We start from the raw sequence: 15,563 nt of genomic DNA, 5'->3' as shown, positions 1-15,563 counted from the left end.
TCCCAAGGACAAAACACTCTTAGAGCTGTGCTTTGCACTGGTTTTATTTTTCCAGCTTTCCCAGACACATCCAACAGGATCCAGGTAGAGGCTGGAGCTGTGAGGAGGAAGAGGGGGAGGAGATCATTTAGGAGGATGAAGGGGTGTTTGGGATGAAGGGGTTTTTAGGGAGCAGAAGGCACTCACCCTTCAGCCTCTCTGCTGAGTTCCCCCTCTCTTGGGAACCTCAGGAAAGACAAGGCATCCCTGGGATGTGACTGTCCCCATGCTGTCACCTGTCCTCCTGTCCCCCGGAGACCTCCGCGCTCCTGTGGGGAGCAGCAGGTTGGCTTGGGAAGAGGGGGACACGTAGAGGTCTCCCAAATCCCTGGAGGCCCCCAGACTCACGTGAGGGCACTCCCAGCTGGCAGGAGGGCCGGCAGGGCTCCGGCTGGGCCAGGTGGCACACGGAGGCGCTGCAGGAGATGTACACCTGGGAGCCACAGGAATGCCAGTGTCACCTGGGGATCCCCAAAAAGGGTTCCCCTTGAGGAACCTCCCAAAAGCAGTGTGAGCTTCCCAACAGGAAGAGACTGTGGGCAGCTAGAAGCAAGGTCAGTGCTGAGGTGGGGTTGGGGATTTTGGGATGAGAGATTCCCGACACTGAGGCATTCCCAACACGTGGATTCAGGGAGATCCGCTTCACCTCCCCCTCCAGCACAGCCATTCCAGGGGGCTCCACGAAGGCGAAGGTGGAGATGACAAAGCGCTGGTAGTGGCTCGGGAAGGGCAGCTCCGGAGAGGCCGGACCCATTGGAATCAGCCGTGTCCTGTAATTGTCCCCTTGGAAGGGACACCTGGGCGGGAAACAAGGACGCTGTGTCAGCACAGTGACGTCCCCTCACTTCCATCTTCCCATCCTTTTCCACTCACCCCTCCACCAGGATGGGCCACTGGGGCTGGGATGTGGCGTGGGAGCCAGGGGAGGCCCAGCAGTGGTGCAGCACCAGCACCAAATTGGGATCCGTCTTCTGCAGCAGACGGACTTCCACGTAAATGGGGTCCCGGAGCACCCTCACCAGGGGGAAGTCACCCACAGCGTGGTAGGAGCTGTAGGATTCGTCTGTGGGAATGTTGAGAGGGTTTGAGTGGGATGGGGAGCAGGATAGGGAGCGGGATAGGGACCACTCACCGGTGGCAATCCGCAGCTGGAGCCCCAGCGGACCCGGCATGGCCAGGGGGGCGGCTGTGGGGGGCACGGCCACCTCCACGCCCAAGGGAAGGAGATCGCTGGAGTTATAGATGCACCGAGCTCGGAGACTGGGGAAAGGAGGGAGAGAAAGATGGGAGACTCCCAAATCTTCCATCAGCCCCCTCAGCCCAAGTTGTGGGGACACCACCAGAGACGTGGCAGGAGTGAGGGTTGCTTTGATCCAAGGGGGAATCCAGGCTCGCTGCCTCGATTTTTCCACCCTCTTCCCTTACATGTAGACGCTGTCCCGAGTGATGGAGCCACGGGGGGATCCCTGGACATCGATGGTGGAGAGCAGCTGGTTCTCATAGATCAGCATGTCCTCAATCACCTGTGTAGGGAACACGGGAATGGGAAACATCCTGGGGGATGCACGGATCAGGATTTGGGGCAGGAGGCAGCATGTGGGTGAGTTCTTTATCCTGACATTTTGGAGGGACTGGGAGCATCCTGGGGGCACTTCTATCCTGAAGTGACCCCACCGTGCCCACCTGGGGGTTCTCCGGTGTTTTCCTGCCCTACCTGGACGGTGGTGCCGCAGTGGGTGACCGGGAAGCGGAACATGACGAAGGCCTCAGACACGTGGCGGGGCTCACATCCCGCCTGGCTGCTGGCCAGCCGCACGCTGTCCAGGTTGTACGGCAGGGCCACCATTCCCCGTGGGACCACCAGGACAAAGTGTCCCTCCAGCAGGCACTGCACGGTGGCTGCGATACCACGGAGAGGCTCCATCACCTTGAACACGCTCTCCGGGCGCCAGGGAGGGATTTTGGGACGTGCCTCCGAGTGTCCTACCAGTATTTCCATAATAACAGGGTGTGGTCCGGTCCATGTCGTCGTAGCAGCATCCCGCCTGCAGGCATGCATCCCGTCCCTGTGGAGCCACGCACGGCATCCGCCCCACCGGCACCTGGCACTGCTCCCGTGTCAGCTGCGTTCCTGGGGGGAAGCAGAGAGGGGACATAGCACAGAATGTGGGTTGGAAAAGCACCTTGAGACCATTTCCCTTTGTCCCAGCATCCCATATTCCTGCCTTACCTGCCCCTGGCGAGGGGTAGAAGAGCGCTGTGGACTGCAGCAGGCTGGGCTGGGAGTGAATTCCAGGATGCAGCAATCCAGGCTGGGGCTGCAGCCCAGGGCGTCCCAGGCCTGGCTGCGGCTCAGCCTGGAGTCCAGGGCTGATGAAACCTGGCCAGGATGAGAGTCCTGGGTGCACCAAAGCTGGGTTGGGATGGCCGGGATGGAGCAGCCCAGTGTGGCCTGGGAGCCCAGTTTGGGAGTTGGAGTGATGACTGGGACGAGATATTCCTGGCTGGTTTAGGGGCTGAGCTCCCGGACGCAGGAATCCTGCTGGAGTCTGGGCACCGGTGGAGGTCAAGCCAGGCTGGTTGTGGGATACAGACCCTGGGCGAATCCCTGGCTGGTTTTGTCCCCCAGGATGGTTTTGGTATACAAACCCTGGGCGGAGTTGCCCCGGTTGGTTTTGAGCCCCAGGCTGGTTTTGGGATACAGACCCTGGGCGAATCCCTGGTTGGTTTTGGGCCCCGTGATGCACCATCCCAGGCTGATTTTGGGATACAGACCCTGGGCGAATCCCTGGTTGGTTTTGGCCCCCAGGCTGGTTTTGGTATACAAACCCTGGGCGGAGTTGCCCCGGTTGGTTTTGAGCCCCAGGCTGGTTTAGGGATACAGACCCTGGGCGAATCCCTGGTTGGTTTTGGCCCCCGTGATGCACCATCCCAGGCTGGTTTAGGGATACAGACCCTGGGCGAATCCCTGGTTGGTTTTGACCCCCGTGATGCACCATCCCAGGCTGGTTTAGGGATACAGACCCTGGGCGAATCCCTGGTTGGTTTTGACCCCCGTGATGCACCATCCCAGGCTGGTTTAGGGATACAGACCCTGGGCGAATCCCTGGCTGGTTTTGACCCCCGTGATGCACCATCCCAGGCTGGTTTAGGGATACAGACCCTGGACGCAGGTGCCCTGGCTGGGTCTGGCCCCCGTGATGCGCCAAACTGGGATGGTTTTGAGATACAAGCACTGGACGAAGGATCCCTGGCTGGCTCTGCCCCCCAGGCTGGGGGGGCTGCACTGCTGGGCGGAAGAAGCTTCCCTGAATTTGGGTGTCAGGATGAGCCCCAGCAGGCTGGGACAGAAGCCCCGAGTGGGCTGGACTGGAATGGTGCTGGATCCCAGGAAGCACTGAGCTGGGCTGGTAGTGTCCCACGGTGTGGACCTGCTCCAAGTGATCTTGGGATGTATAGTGGGATCCCGTAAGGGTAAGGGAGGACTCAGAGACCTGGTGCAGGCCAGTGTGGGAGATCAGGACTCCGCTGTCCCGGCTCGTCTCCCGGTTTCCATCTGGGAGCATCTCAGAGCCACCTGGCTTGGGGCAGGTCATGTTGATCTCGTAGGAGGTGACCGGGATCCCGCTGGACAGCAGCTCCTCCAGCTGCACCCGCAGGACGTAGTGGTTCTCCTGCGGGGGGACACAAGGGACAGTCACCCCCATCCTGCTGGAGGGCACCGCAGAGGGGACAGGAGCATCACCTTGAACAGGACATGGCAGCCCTTGTAGCCAGAGGAGAAGATGACGGAGCCATCCTCCCTGGAATTCAGCCAGTGGAGGCAGATGGAGCAGTTGGCCACGTCAAAGCGGGAGCCAAACTCGTCTGGGGGGACATCATGGACACAGGCGAGTGACACATCCATGTGCATGGAAACCCCCCAGGCAGCAGCAACAGCTCATCCAAGCCCTTGGGCTCATCCCATTGGGATACCATCACCATGGAACACTTTGGGATTGAGGGGAATCCCAAAGAAATCCAGCACCCCAGGGGAATCCAGGGAGTCCCCTCACTCACCCAGAACCTTGAAGCGGACAGTACGGCCGTGGGGCGGGAAGACCAGGAGCTGCATTCCCAACTCTCCGCAGTCATGGCGGTACTGCAGGAGTGCCACGGTGGCTCTGGGCCACGGGGACAGGAGGAAGAGGAGCAGAAGAAAGGAGCAGCTCTGTCCCATGGCAGTGACACAGACGGAGCACGGGGCTCTGCGGTGTGGATTTATATCTGGATGGCTGGGATGCGGGGGTGGGGGGGATCAGGATCAGCTGACCCCGTGGGATGAGCCCTGCCCAGGGCTCCTCGCTCCCGTGCTGCTGGTGACCTCAGTGCCCCAGCCCTGTGGTCACCTCCTGTGGCTGTGTCACAGTGACCAGGGACAAACCAAGCTTATCCCACACTTGGAGGCTGTCCCAGTGAACAGGGAATGGAACTGGTGCCAGGCGGGATGCCCAGCTGGATCAAGTTATCCAGGGGGAAAGGAGAAGGCTGGTGTGTGCCCACCTTCCCAGAGCTAGTGGGGACAGTGGTGACCTCTGGACACACCACTCCTGGAATAGCCACGGGACCAGGGGACTCAGTGGCATGGCCCAGTGACGTCTGAGGGACAGGGAATCAGCCAGTTACCCCAAATCCCTGCTGCACCCTGGTTGTGCCCTGTCCCTCAGACAGATCCAAAGTCCTCCATGCTCATTCCTTCTGCCTACCTTTCCCTAAAGTTTCCCTTCTGGGATTTATCTTTACTGCGGATTAAACCGCAACACCTCTCCCCACCCTTCCTGGAGTGACGGTCACGGCCACTCCCTGTCCCATGCCCTGGGTGTGGGAATGGGGTCACGCCAGCTCCCAGGAGCACAGGGATCCTGGTGGGAGAGCGTGAGGAGCCAGGGGCTGGATGTGATTCCTTCAAACCTCCTCTGGAAGTGACGGCAGCTGCAGTGTGTCCCCAGAGCCACAGCTGGGCTGATATTGGCCAATATATGTTCTATATGTGCCCCATATATGTCCTAGATACATATATATATATATATATGTTTATATATGTGCTATATATGTCCAATATATGTCTGAGCTGTCTGTTCTGTATCCTATATATGTTCCATATGTATCCAATATATATCCTATATATATGTCCAATATATATCTGATATATATCCAATAGATCTATCCCACATGTCCAATATATATCTTCTATATATCCGATGTATATCACAAGTGTATCCAATATATATCTGATGTATCTCCCAAATATCTCCTAAATCTGTGTCCAACCTTTGTCCCACGCATCATCTCCCAGGAGCACAGGCAGGAGCCACCAGTGACACTTTATTCCCCGCAGTGACAATCCCGGTGATCCCAAGCCCTTTTCCCCACCCCTCACAGCTTCATGGCGGCAACCGACCCCAGATGGAGCTCCAAGAACTGCAGGATCTCCTGCCAGGAATGCTCCTGGGCCCGGGCATGGGGCTGGGGCTCTCCCCCCCATGCCACCGGCTTGGGAGTGCCCCGGATGCTGGAGTTGCTGCACAGGGGGGATCCGGGGGGCTCGATCAGGTGCCCGGCGCCGGGATAGGACAGGATCCGGCCACTCTCCGGCGGCATCCGCGCCAGGGCCAGCTCGGCAAAGAGCTTGCTGTTGAAGCTCCGGTCGGCCTCTCCCACCACAAACAGTACCTTTCCCCGGATCTTCTCCACCGGGATGGCCGAGGCGCGGTAGGCGGGATCCCGGGGGTCGGCGAAAATGGCTGAGTTGTCCATGGCTCCCACCTCGGTGAACAGGACGCGCTCGGTGTAGTAGGGAATGGCAGGGATGCGGAGCTCCTTATAGAGCAGCGGGTTTCCATACAGGAAGCTCGTGCCATTGATCCACACCGTGGCCACCACCTGTGGCAGGAAGGTGGCCATGGCCAAGGCCACCTCTGCACCTTTGGAGACGCCCACCACACCCAGGCCGGGGCCTCGGACCTGAAGCAAGAGGAAATGGAGCCAGCTGGGATAATACACAGGGATAATACATTTACTGGGACATCCCTGGGTGCCGGGACAAGGGCATCCTCATGGGAGATCCCCCAGTCCCTGGGACATTTCTGGCACTCGGGACAACCCTGGAACATTACCCCTGGTCACCTGGACATCCTGCTCACCAGGATGACACTCCAGGACTCACCTTGGGATGCCGGAGGAGCAGCTCTGCTGCTTCCTCGAAATATTCCAGGTCCAGCTGGGCCAGGACTCGGGGCAGGTCGTCGTAGGCAAAGAAGGCGAGGGCCAGCACAGCAAAGCCCCGGCTGGCCAAGAGCCCTGCCCGGAACTCGATCAGCCCCCCCGCACCCCCAAACAGGTCAATGACCCCAGGGAAGGGGCCCGGACCTGTGGGAAGACAGGGAGAATGTCAGGGATGGGGAGCCACCGGTGCTGTCCTGCACCCTGGAGGTTCCATGGTTGGGCATCCCAGGGGGCACAAGGTCCAGTATCCTGGGGGTCCTGAGGCTGGTTTGATATCTCAAGGATCCCAAGGCTGGACAACCAAAGAATCCCAGCTTTGGGTATCCCAGGGACCCTGAGGTTTGTTATCCCAGGGCTTCCAGGGCTGGACAACCCAGGAATATTATGGTTTAGCATCCCAGGAGTCCCAGTGTTGTTTCCCAGGGGTCCCGATGTTTGGCATCCCCAGGATCCCAAGGTTCAGTATCAGTATCCGAGGCTCCCAAGGTTCAATATCCCAAGGGAATACTGGCTGGGTATCCCAGGGGTCCCAAGGTTGGGCACCAAAGAGCTCCCAAGAACAAGCATCCTGCAAGTCCCAAGGTTTGATATCCCGGAATTCCCCGCTCCCCGGTGCTCACCAGGAGGCAGGAACAGGGCGCCACGGACCCTTCCCTCACGGATGGGCACCCGCTGCACTCCGGGGCCCACATACCAGCGCTCGGCCTCGCAGGATCCCAGCGGCTGCTCCCGGGGATCCGTGCCCATGCTGAGCCCGTCGAACACTTCCAGCCGGACACGGAAGGGGCTGCCGGCCACATCCCGCTTGACCAGCCGTCGGAAAAGGGTGTCAGGCTGCAGGAACCAGAAGAGCCCCATGGGCCAGACCCCAGAGTAGCTGCCCCCCAGGGCGGCATGGAGCCCGGGATCCACCTCTCCGGCTTCGTCAGCGCGGAAAAAGGCGCGGGATTGGAAGCACTCGCCCTGCTCGTCCTTCAGCCATGCCCGCAGGGTGACAAGTTGGGATGGGGACAGTCCCCGCACCCGGATCTGCACTGCTCGGTCGGCCAGCGAGGACTGCGGTGTCACTGTCACCTCCACCATGGTGCACCTGGGAATGGGAATTGCCCCGAGTGTCCCACAGGGATTGCCATGCCCAGAAGGGGGCTGGTGGCAGGGTCCTGTCCCCAGGGATCCTCACAGGAGACCCCCAGGATGGAGTTTGTGGTCCAGATAGTTTTGCTGGCATCCCTCCTTCCCTGTCCCTATCCCTCTTTCCCGTGTCCCCAACCCCTCATGGTCCCTTGTCCCCTCCTACCCTGGTCCCCTCCTTCCATGATCCCAGTCCTCTGCTTCCCTGTCCCCATCCCCTCCCTTCCTCACCACCTCCCACCCTCTGACCCCAAACCTCCGCTCCAAAACTCACCTGGCAGCCGGGACACCCCTTTTCCATGTGTCTCCCAGCCCCGGCATTCCCAGCACCCACCCTCCCCCCCTCCTTATCCTCCTCCCCACTCTGGAGCCCGAGCAGGGTGGGGATCCAGAGGCTCCGAGCCCCCCAGTCCCGTGTGGTGTGCACCCCGCTCCCCTCCGTGCAGCACGGCAGGCTGGGAACAGGGATGTTGGCCCCAGTCCAGCCCTGGGAGGAGACACGCGGTTCTCCCACATCCGTCCCACCAGGAAATCGGCCCCTAAGGGCCAGAGCTTCCCCCTCTTACCCCGCTGGGCAAAGCCTGGGCCGTGGGCTCTGCAGAGGGAGAGGCTCGAGGATTCCTTGGAAATCATTAACCCGGGAATGTCGAGGGCAGAGCCCTCCTGCCCTGTGACCCCGTGCCTGCCTGGCACCGGCCGCACCCTGAAATTCCTGCCAGTCCCCACTTTCCCTGTAGCACCCACCCCCCCCATCCTGGACACGGATGGGACACACCCCATTCCAATTCCCCCCCCAAAACTGTCACTGCAGGATGAAGCTCCAGGGCCCTACATTCCCATCCCAGGGTTTCACACGGATTCCTGCAGTCCCATTTTCCACCCAGTGCACCCCTTTGTTCCCCCATCCCCTCCATCCCAGCTCACAGCCACATCCCTCCCCAGGAATGCAGGAAGGGGTGTGCAGAGACCAAGAAAAACTAGGAATGTTAAGAAATCCACGTGGATTTCCAACTTCCAGCCCCCACTGAATTCCCAGCGTTGCCCCCCACAGGAGGGTGTGTGACACCATGCCCCCTTCCTTGCTGACAGGTTCCAGGGCTCATTCCCAATGGGAATTCCCTCTTTGGAGAAAGGGAACTGCAAGGAATGAGGAGCCAAGGCACACTCCAATCCCAGGAATGCCTTAGGGAAGGCCCCAGCTGGAGCCACCAGTTCCCAGAGCCACCGGAGGCAAATCTTTCTCAGTTCCTATTCATTTTTATAAGGAAAAGGCAAATTTGGGAAAGCAAAGTTCTGTTCCAGCCTCTGGCACCGGCCACATCCTGATTCCACAGGGACTGGAGATCCAGCAGCTGGTGCCTGTGGAATGCACCCCCTCAGCTCTGTCCTGTTGCTTGTCCAACACCTGCCAGCCATTCCTGCCTGGCAAGCTGAGGAAAAAGCCCTGGGAAGGAGCAGGATCCTGGTGGCAGTATCCCAAATCCTGCCTCATTCCGTGGCCGTGCTGCGTCTCACGGGCGTCTTCTGGAGCAGGGCCAGTGTATCCCGCTTTTCCACCCGCCTCAGCTGCTTCTTCTTGGCCCTCTTGAGCTTCAGGGGGTTCCGGATCTGGGAAATGGGAAAAGAGAGGAGATCTCATGGAATCAACGGGTCCTGGAATGGTTTGGGTTGGAAGGGACATTAGGGAAGATCCAGGTCCCCCCCTGGCCATGGGCAGGGACACTTTCCACTAGTGCAGCTTGCTCCAAGCCCTGTCCTGGAGCATTTCCAGGAATGGAGCAGAGTGTGGGAATGAGGCAGGATGGGCATGGATGGCTCCAACCACCAAGGATTCAGGATCTAGGAGGGGATTTATCCCAAAACTCACCCCATCCTCACCCACAAGTGAGGTCTTCACCACACCCACCCCAAGCTCCCAGGTCTCTTCCCAATGGAAAAGCCATGATTTCCCCACATGGATCCCCACCAATGCAGCATTTTCCTCGCTCCACCACCCCATTATCCTTCAGTTCTGGTGTTCCCAAGCTTGGGAGAACACGGGGGACACGCTTCCAGTGTGCCTGGCTTTACTGGGAATCTCCCAGTCCTCCCAGGATCCTCCAAAGACGGAGACAGGGAGAGGAACTGGAGCAAAGTGGAGGCTGATCCATGGGGGCTGGAGGCTGTGGGGTGCTCCCAGGGCTGTTCCCAGCCAGCCCAGGGGACTCACCACTTGGACAATCTCGGCTTTCCGCTCGTTTTCCAGGCGCCGCTTCAGGTTTTCCTCCCGCCGCCGCTTCTTTTCCTGTGGGAGCAGCACCACAACATTCCCTGCGGATCACTTCCCCTGGGATTAAGCCCAAACCAGCCAATGCCCAGCCAAGTGTGAAATCTGTCATTCCAGCAGCTTTTCCACCCCGGGCGAGGCTGCAATTGACCCAGGGAGTTTATTCCGAGTCAGTGACTTGGAGCATGTGACCGTCAGTGACAGGATTTGGCACCAGGACAGGGAATTCTCCATCCCAGCTGCCCTTTTCCCGGGCTCTGCCACAGCTCTGAGGCCCGGGAAGAGGGCAGAGCCATGGGACTGTGCTTGGGCATAGACGGGAACGCTCCAGCTCCCGAGCCCCGTTACCTCTTTCTCCCTCTGCTTGGCTTCCTCCAGCTGCCGTGCCAGATCCCGGACCAGCTTCCTCTCCTGCCTCTCCTTCATCTTCCGTGCCCAGGAGCTGCGGAGCGCCTTGTCCTGGATCATGTGGGAGAACCTGCGTGGGCACACGGGAGGTGTTGGATCCTCAAAAACCCCGGCATGCAGCCGGGGCCACTCCCGCTCCTCTCCAGAATTCCGTGAAACTCCGCCAACCTCGGAGCATCCCACGGCATCCTCAGCTCCCCGGCATCCCCTCCAAGTAATCCCTGTCATCTCTGGATCCTTCCTAAAACTCCGGAACACCCTCACATAGCCCCCGAGTGGCCCCCAAACAATCCTGTCCCCCTCAAAACTCCCCCAGACCTCATGACTCCTCAAACAGCCCTTCTGGAGCCCAGAGCCCCCCAGGTCCCCGCCTCTCTTCCCACCTCTTCTTCCCGGGATCCTTCCACACGCGTCCCGACTTGGGCTTGCCCCGCGGGATGGCTACCACCGCCTCCTGCCGCTTCTTGCCGCCTTTCCGCCGCCGCCGAGCCGCGGCCGGAGCCGAGGCGGCCCCGCCGGGCCCCTCGGGGGTCGCTCCCGGTCCCGATCCCGGGGTCCCCCCGTCCTCCCCCTCCATGATCCACGCGGCCCCGCGGCGTCGCAGAGCGATGACGTCACATCGTAGATCCCCGCGGGAGCGCGAAGCCAGAGCGCCTCCCTGGCCGCCATTTTTGTATTGGGCAACGCCCTCCGCGCACGGCGGGGACCGCCATCTTTGTGCCGGGTAAGGCGGCCATCTTTGTGCCGGGCAGCACCGCCCACCGCCGTGGCCGCCGGTACCGGGACCCCCCGAACTCCCCCAAACACACCCGGGGCGAGGCCCCCCGTACCCCGAGTAACCCCCGGAGACACGCGCGGGCTGGGCTGGGGGAGAGGCCTTTATTGGGGGCCGAACACGCTGAGGGCATCCCAGGGGGCTCCAGTAGCGGGGACCCCCCCTCGGGATGCGGCACCACGTGCGGGGCTTGGCCGTGGCTACAGCGCCTGGGAAAGCAAAAACAGGGAAATCCAGGGAAATCTCTGCGAGGGACACGGGAACGCCCGGATTGGGGCGGCTCTTCGGAAGAAGGACGGGGTGGATGAGCATTCCAGGGATTTCCAGGGATTCCCGTGGGTCCCGCCTCCCTCACCAGCTGCGTGTATGTGTGCTGCCGGACCGTGTCGTATCCGAACGCCAGAACCGCCACGGCCACGCAGAATTCCAGGAGGCCGAGGAGCACCAAGGTGGAATCCAGCGCGTTGCTCAGCATCTGCAAGGAGGAGGAGAACGGGAATATCCCGGGATCCACCACCCGAACGGGACCTGGATGCTTGAACAACCCACCCAGAGACTGGGATTCCCCCGTGCAATCCCGGGTGTCCGTACCTTGCTCTCCATGTTGAGGCACCATTCCGGGCGGGTCTGGAAGGGCTCGGGCTTCTCGCAGCCGGGCATGATCCGGGTGATGGCCGTGCCATGGATCCCGGTGGCCACCAGCGTGCCCAGGACAACGCCCACATTGACCACACAGCAGGTCTTGACCTGCGGGAAGCACCCGGTGACACGGACCCCGGGAAGGGCTGCTTCCCACGTGGATTATTCAGCTGGGATCAGAGATCTCCTGGAGAAGCCACCCAGTTTTGTCCCACTCATCCCACAGTGATTCCAAAGCCATTAGGGTCTCCTGGACCTTTCATTCCCCTCATCCCACAGTGATTCCAAAGCCGTGAGGGTCTCCTGGACCTTTCATCCCCCTCATCCCACAGTGACCCTGACCCCCATCCTGTGCTCCATGTGGGAGAGCTGGGCACTTCTCGAGGGGGAGACTGGCCTGTGGATCCCGTGGGATGAATCCAGGCTGTGGAAGGGTCCTGGCAGCTGCTGGAAGGGACATAAGGAATGGGGGGACATCTTGTCCCTCCCAGCCCGGATCTTACCAGCACAGGGCTGTCTCTCCTTTCACTTTCCACCAGCAACGAGCCCGAGACCAGGAGCTACTTGGAAAACAGCAGGAATTGGTGTCAGCAGCAAGGCACCCTTCCCTGGCACCCTTCCTGGTGTCTCTCCAGCTGGGAACTGGGGTTCAGGAATGCACAAACACCCCAGAATGGGGGGGGGGGGGAGTGGTCAGTGGAGACGTGGTGACCCTGGGATATTGTCCCCAGTCCACCAGGATTCCCTAAGATTGCCACGTCCTCATCCCAACTTACCAGGATCCCCAGCCAGAAGAGGATCCCGCTGGCCACAGGGAGGGAAGGGTTCCTGTGCTCCGACAGTGTCAAGATGATCCCAAAGCAGATGTGGACAATTCCAGTGAAGATGTGGATGGTCTGGGGAAGGATGAGGAAAAGGGATCCCAATTCCATTACTGTGTGACCCATCCCACCCCAATCCCACATCACAGTGCTGGGAATGGACTGGGAGAGACACCTGTCCCAACATCCTCTCCACCCAGCCAGGGAGAACATCCAGCAGGACAATCCCTGCGGATCCCCAATCCCTGCTGAGCCCCTGCAAGGCCATGTCTCACCCCCAACACCTTGGGATGAGCCCTCCGGAAGCTTTGTGTTTGGAACGAGGTCCTGGCAGGTGCCTGGGAGCCTGAGGCCAGCTGGGCCGCCCGGGGATCCGTGGCCGGGATCACCTCCGTGATGATCCTCACGCTGCCGGCGTCGGTCACCGTGGTGGCTGCCATGGCCTGGGAACGAGCCCAAGAAGCTGAAGGAATTCCCAGATGCCTTCCTCCTCCTCTTCCTCCTCACCACGGTCTCTTTGCTGTCCGAAATCCCCGGGAGGTGCTGGCCTGGCAGGGACACACTCCCGCTGCCCTTTGCTCCCTGCGGGAAGCTCGCTCATGGAATTCTCGTCAGGGCCCTCTTGCTCAACAAGGCGGCTTTGCCAACGGAGGCTCCCAAAATCCTGCATAGGAAGAGGGAGGGAGGGACAGGGAAGCCCTCCCTGGGCTCTGTGGCCTTGGGAAGGGTTGGATGCTTTTCCCTTGGGATGCTCCAAGACCCCCTTTCCATCCCAAATTGTGGATGCTTTGCTTGGGAAACACTCTTGTAATTAGCTTGGTACCTAACGAGGTGTTCATAACCTAACCCTGCTCACTTGCCAGGAAAATCCCACACTGAGACAGGAAACTTTATAAGCCCTGTTATCAAGGAAGCTCCTTTATTGCCATTTCTGGGAATTCTCCCTCCCTGTGGATTTGTCCTCAGTGAGGACACACAGAAGGGATTCAGGGATCCCTGGCCATCTCCGTCGGGAGCCAGAGGGAAAGGAGATGCTGTTATTTATGATGGGAAATGGGAGCTCAGGCTGGGAATGGAGCCACCACACATGGCGAGGGGATCCTGGGGGATTCAGAGGCCCCTTCCTGCCTCCATCCCTCCTTCCTCCCAGAAAACAGCCATGTCCTTTTCTCCAGGAGCATTGGGATACCCCATGCCGACCTGAAGGACCTCCCCAGGTTTCCTGGATGTCTGATGTGTACAAGGTAGGAATTTCTTGGTGGAATGGGAATTTTTAGGTCCAGGATTCTGGCATCACCCCAACACCTCGCTCTCTGCCTGGGAAAGGACGGGACCCTCCAGCTGACGATTTTAGGAGCAGGTGGAGCAACTTCTGGAAGTTTTTTCCTTCTCTCTGGCTCTAGAGGGAGCCGAGAGGCCGCGTTTGGAAGCGCCGCACTTCCAGAGCTCAGGAGTGGCTTCCAGCCCTGGAGCTGGCTTGGAACAACCTGGGCTAGTGGGAGGTGTCCCTGCCGATGGCAGGGGGGGTGGAACTGGGTGATCCTTAAGGCTTCTTCTGTCCCAAACCATTTCAGGATTCTGTGCCCTTCCCATGCTCCCACACACCAGGGAACGGGACACCCCCTCTAAACCAGCCCAAATCATATCCCAAAAAAGATCTGGAAGAACAGACCTGGAGAGCAAAGAGCAGCAACTCACGTCTCCACCCCAGCTCCAATGGCATTCCTCCATCCCACCCATGACCTTCCTCCATCCCGCATCCCTGATGAAAGCATGCACTTGGCCTTGTAAAGGGCTGCATCTGGCAGCACGGCTTTCCAGGAAAAACATGGACATGGATGAGATTCAGCCTCTTCATCACATTCCTGATGCCTCAGAGCCTTTAATTCCTGCTGGTGCCTCATCCCTCTCAACACTCCAATCGTAACAATCCCAGGGATCTCGTTCCAGCCCCAGAAAGGAACACTTGAGCCTCCATGGAAATTCTGGGATCCCCTCTTTAGCCTTTAGGCAGCCAGGGTATCCTCCACCATTATCCATGGCTCACATTCCCAGCCAAAACCACCCTACACGGTGGATTTCCTCCCAAATCCGCCTTTCCAGATTCCTACAGCATTCCTGAAGTTCCAGCCTTGCAGGCAAGAACAGCCGTGACTGCCCCAAGCCCCCAAAACCCCACTTTCTGAGCGAGTGAAAAAAGCACTTTCCCCCTTCCTAAATAAACCCAGGTCCAGCTGGGGATGGCAGGAGCCCAAGGTAGGATGTCAGGATTTGTTTTGGAAGCGGATTCCAGAGGAGGTGAAACTTTGAAGCAGATGCCGGGAAGCTGCAGGGCCGGGTGGTGGAGCTTTCCAACCTTTTCTTTGCAGGAATTTTTGGCTTTGTAGATATATACAACACATTCCTTGGATTTTAATCTTCATTTTCCTATTTTCTAGGACAAGTTTTGGATGGGGGAAACCTGACTGGATGCTCAGGGGGGGATCAATGAGACCCTCCCAAATTCCCTCCCACCAGCAGAGGACAAAATTTATGAGCCTGCTGGAACCAAAATTCTTTTTCCAACCCCAAAATCCATGAGTGTTTTTCCAAAGAAAATAGATTACGATAGAGAAAAGCTCTCCAAAGAAACTTGCTGCTTCCTGGGACAAACTTTATATCCCTATAAAAATACCAAAAGTCAACATTTTGCTTTGCTTCCAGGTGTTTCTGTTCCCACAGGGCTTTTTCCATATGGATTCCAGAAGGAAAGTCATGTTTTCTGGGAGAGGTTTCAGGTTTTTTGGCTTTAAACATCCAAGTGTCCATCCTGGATTAGGGAATCTGGAACAGGGAGCAGGCAGGAGCGGGTAGGGAGGGGCATCACTGGCTGCTGGGGTGATCCATACCTGGCATTTGGGACACAGTGACATTGCTCCCAAACCCTGTCCCAGATGTGTCCATCAACCCCTGCACGTGACATTCCAGCCTTTGATCTGCTCATTCCCAGGAAGACTCCTGAGGCTGCAGAAAAGTTCCAGAAAACTTCTCCAAGGCTTCACTGGCATCGACTTCCACTGGCAATCCTGGAATGGGACCTTAAACACTTCCAGGGATGGGGCAGCCACAACTTCCCTGGGAAATCCATTCCAGCACCTCACCACCCTCACAGGGAAAAATGTCTTCCCAGTATCCCATCTAAACCCACCCCCTGGCAGTGGGAAGCCATTCCCCCTTGAAC

General features: G+C 59.0%; 3 protein-coding genes and 1 long non-coding RNA gene across 8 annotated transcripts; 1 reads left to right on the top strand and 3 right to left on the bottom strand.

The window, feature by feature from the left end:
- Positions 1-30: 30 nt before the first annotated feature.
- On the bottom strand, positions 31-4,572 carry ZP1 (zona pellucida glycoprotein 1). The gene is made up of 12 exons (XM_053945555.1): positions 4,099-4,572; positions 3,785-3,906; positions 2,270-3,713; positions 2,027-2,170; positions 1,754-1,938; positions 1,465-1,562; positions 1,172-1,299; positions 913-1,102; positions 686-836; positions 388-472; positions 187-308; positions 31-97 (listed from the first exon to the last, which is right to left on the bottom strand). Exons 1-11 carry the CDS (start codon positions 4,256-4,258, stop codon positions 190-192), a joined length of 2,826 nt encoding a protein of 941 aa, XP_053801530.1. The 5' UTR covers positions 4,259-4,572; the 3' UTR covers positions 31-97; positions 187-189.
- An 815-nt stretch (positions 4,573-5,387) lies between these two features.
- LOC128789561 (acyl-coenzyme A amino acid N-acyltransferase 2-like) lies at positions 5,388-8,567 on the bottom strand. The gene is given in 7 exon segments (XM_053945682.1): positions 5,388-6,042; positions 6,245-6,447; positions 6,924-7,393; positions 8,001-8,188; positions 8,235-8,264; positions 8,267-8,459; positions 8,461-8,567. Coding segments are annotated over 7 exon segments (1,749 nt in total). The 5' UTR covers positions 8,538-8,567; the 3' UTR covers positions 5,388-5,454.
- A 104-nt stretch (positions 8,568-8,671) lies between these two features.
- On the bottom strand, positions 8,672-14,863 carry CCDC86 (coiled-coil domain containing 86). 5 transcript variants are annotated; one of them, XM_053946582.1, is made up of 7 exons: positions 12,299-12,388; positions 11,475-12,085; positions 11,239-11,358; positions 10,492-11,092; positions 10,049-10,178; positions 9,644-9,718; positions 8,672-9,042 (listed from the first exon to the last, which is right to left on the bottom strand). In XM_053946582.1, the coding sequence occupies exons 2-7, from the start codon at positions 11,497-11,499 to the stop codon at positions 8,923-8,925; spliced, it is 1,071 nt and encodes a 356-aa protein (XP_053802557.1). In that variant the 5' UTR covers positions 11,500-12,085; positions 12,299-12,388; the 3' UTR covers positions 8,672-8,922. The 5 variants fall into 5 exon arrangements, with proteins under 5 accessions (XP_053802557.1, XP_053802558.1, XP_053802556.1 ...); XM_053946583.1 differs by having other exon boundaries at positions 11,475-12,082; positions 12,299-12,340; XM_053946584.1 differs by lacking the exons at positions 8,672-9,042; positions 9,644-9,718; positions 10,049-10,178 and adding an exon at positions 12,619-13,000 and having other exon boundaries at positions 10,969-11,092; positions 11,475-11,630; positions 12,026-12,082; positions 12,299-12,418.
- LOC128790110 (uncharacterized) lies at positions 13,516-15,032 on the top strand. Its single transcript, XR_008431628.1, has 2 exons — positions 13,516-13,587; positions 14,782-15,032. It is a non-coding gene; the product is annotated as an uncharacterized LOC128790110 (long non-coding RNA).
- Positions 15,033-15,563: the final 531 nt, after the last annotated feature.

The sequence above is a fragment of the Vidua chalybeata genome, chromosome 6, assembly GCF_026979565.1.
Source record: "Vidua chalybeata isolate OUT-0048 chromosome 6, bVidCha1 merged haplotype, whole genome shotgun sequence".
In the NCBI taxonomy this organism is placed as follows: Eukaryota; Metazoa; Chordata; class Aves; order Passeriformes; family Viduidae; genus Vidua; species Vidua chalybeata.
Note: the sequence above shows the minus strand (reverse complement) of the source record. Positions and strands in the feature narration are given on the sequence as shown.

What these genes read in the sequence shown, in the direction of transcription:
- ZP1 (XM_053945555.1), bottom strand. Translation starts at nt 4,258, where the DNA reads ATGGGACAGAGCTGCTCCTTTCTTCTGCTCCTCTTCCTCCTGTCCCCG. An exon ending in CTACCCCTCGCCAGGGGCAG is followed by an intron (nt 2,171 to 2,269) that starts GTAAGGCAGGAA and finishes GCTTCCCCCCAG; the next exon opens with GAACGCAGCTGACACGGGAG. An exon ending in TGGCCCATCCTGGTGGAGGG is followed by an intron (nt 837 to 912) that starts GTGAGTGGAAAA and finishes TTTCCCGCCCAG; the next exon opens with GTGTCCCTTCCAAGGGGACA.
- CCDC86 (XM_053946580.1), bottom strand. Translation starts at nt 12,783, where the DNA reads ATGGCAGCCACCACGGTGACCGACGCCGGCAGCGTGAGGATCATCACG. An exon ending in CTCATCCCAAGGTGTTGGGG is followed by an intron (nt 12,419 to 12,618) that starts GTGAGACATGGC and finishes ATCCTTCCCCAG; the next exon opens with ACCATCCACATCTTCACTGG. An exon ending in GCCTCAACATGGAGAGCAAG is followed by an intron (nt 11,359 to 11,474) that starts GTACGGACACCC and finishes TCCTCCTTGCAG; the next exon opens with ATGCTGAGCAACGCGCTGGA.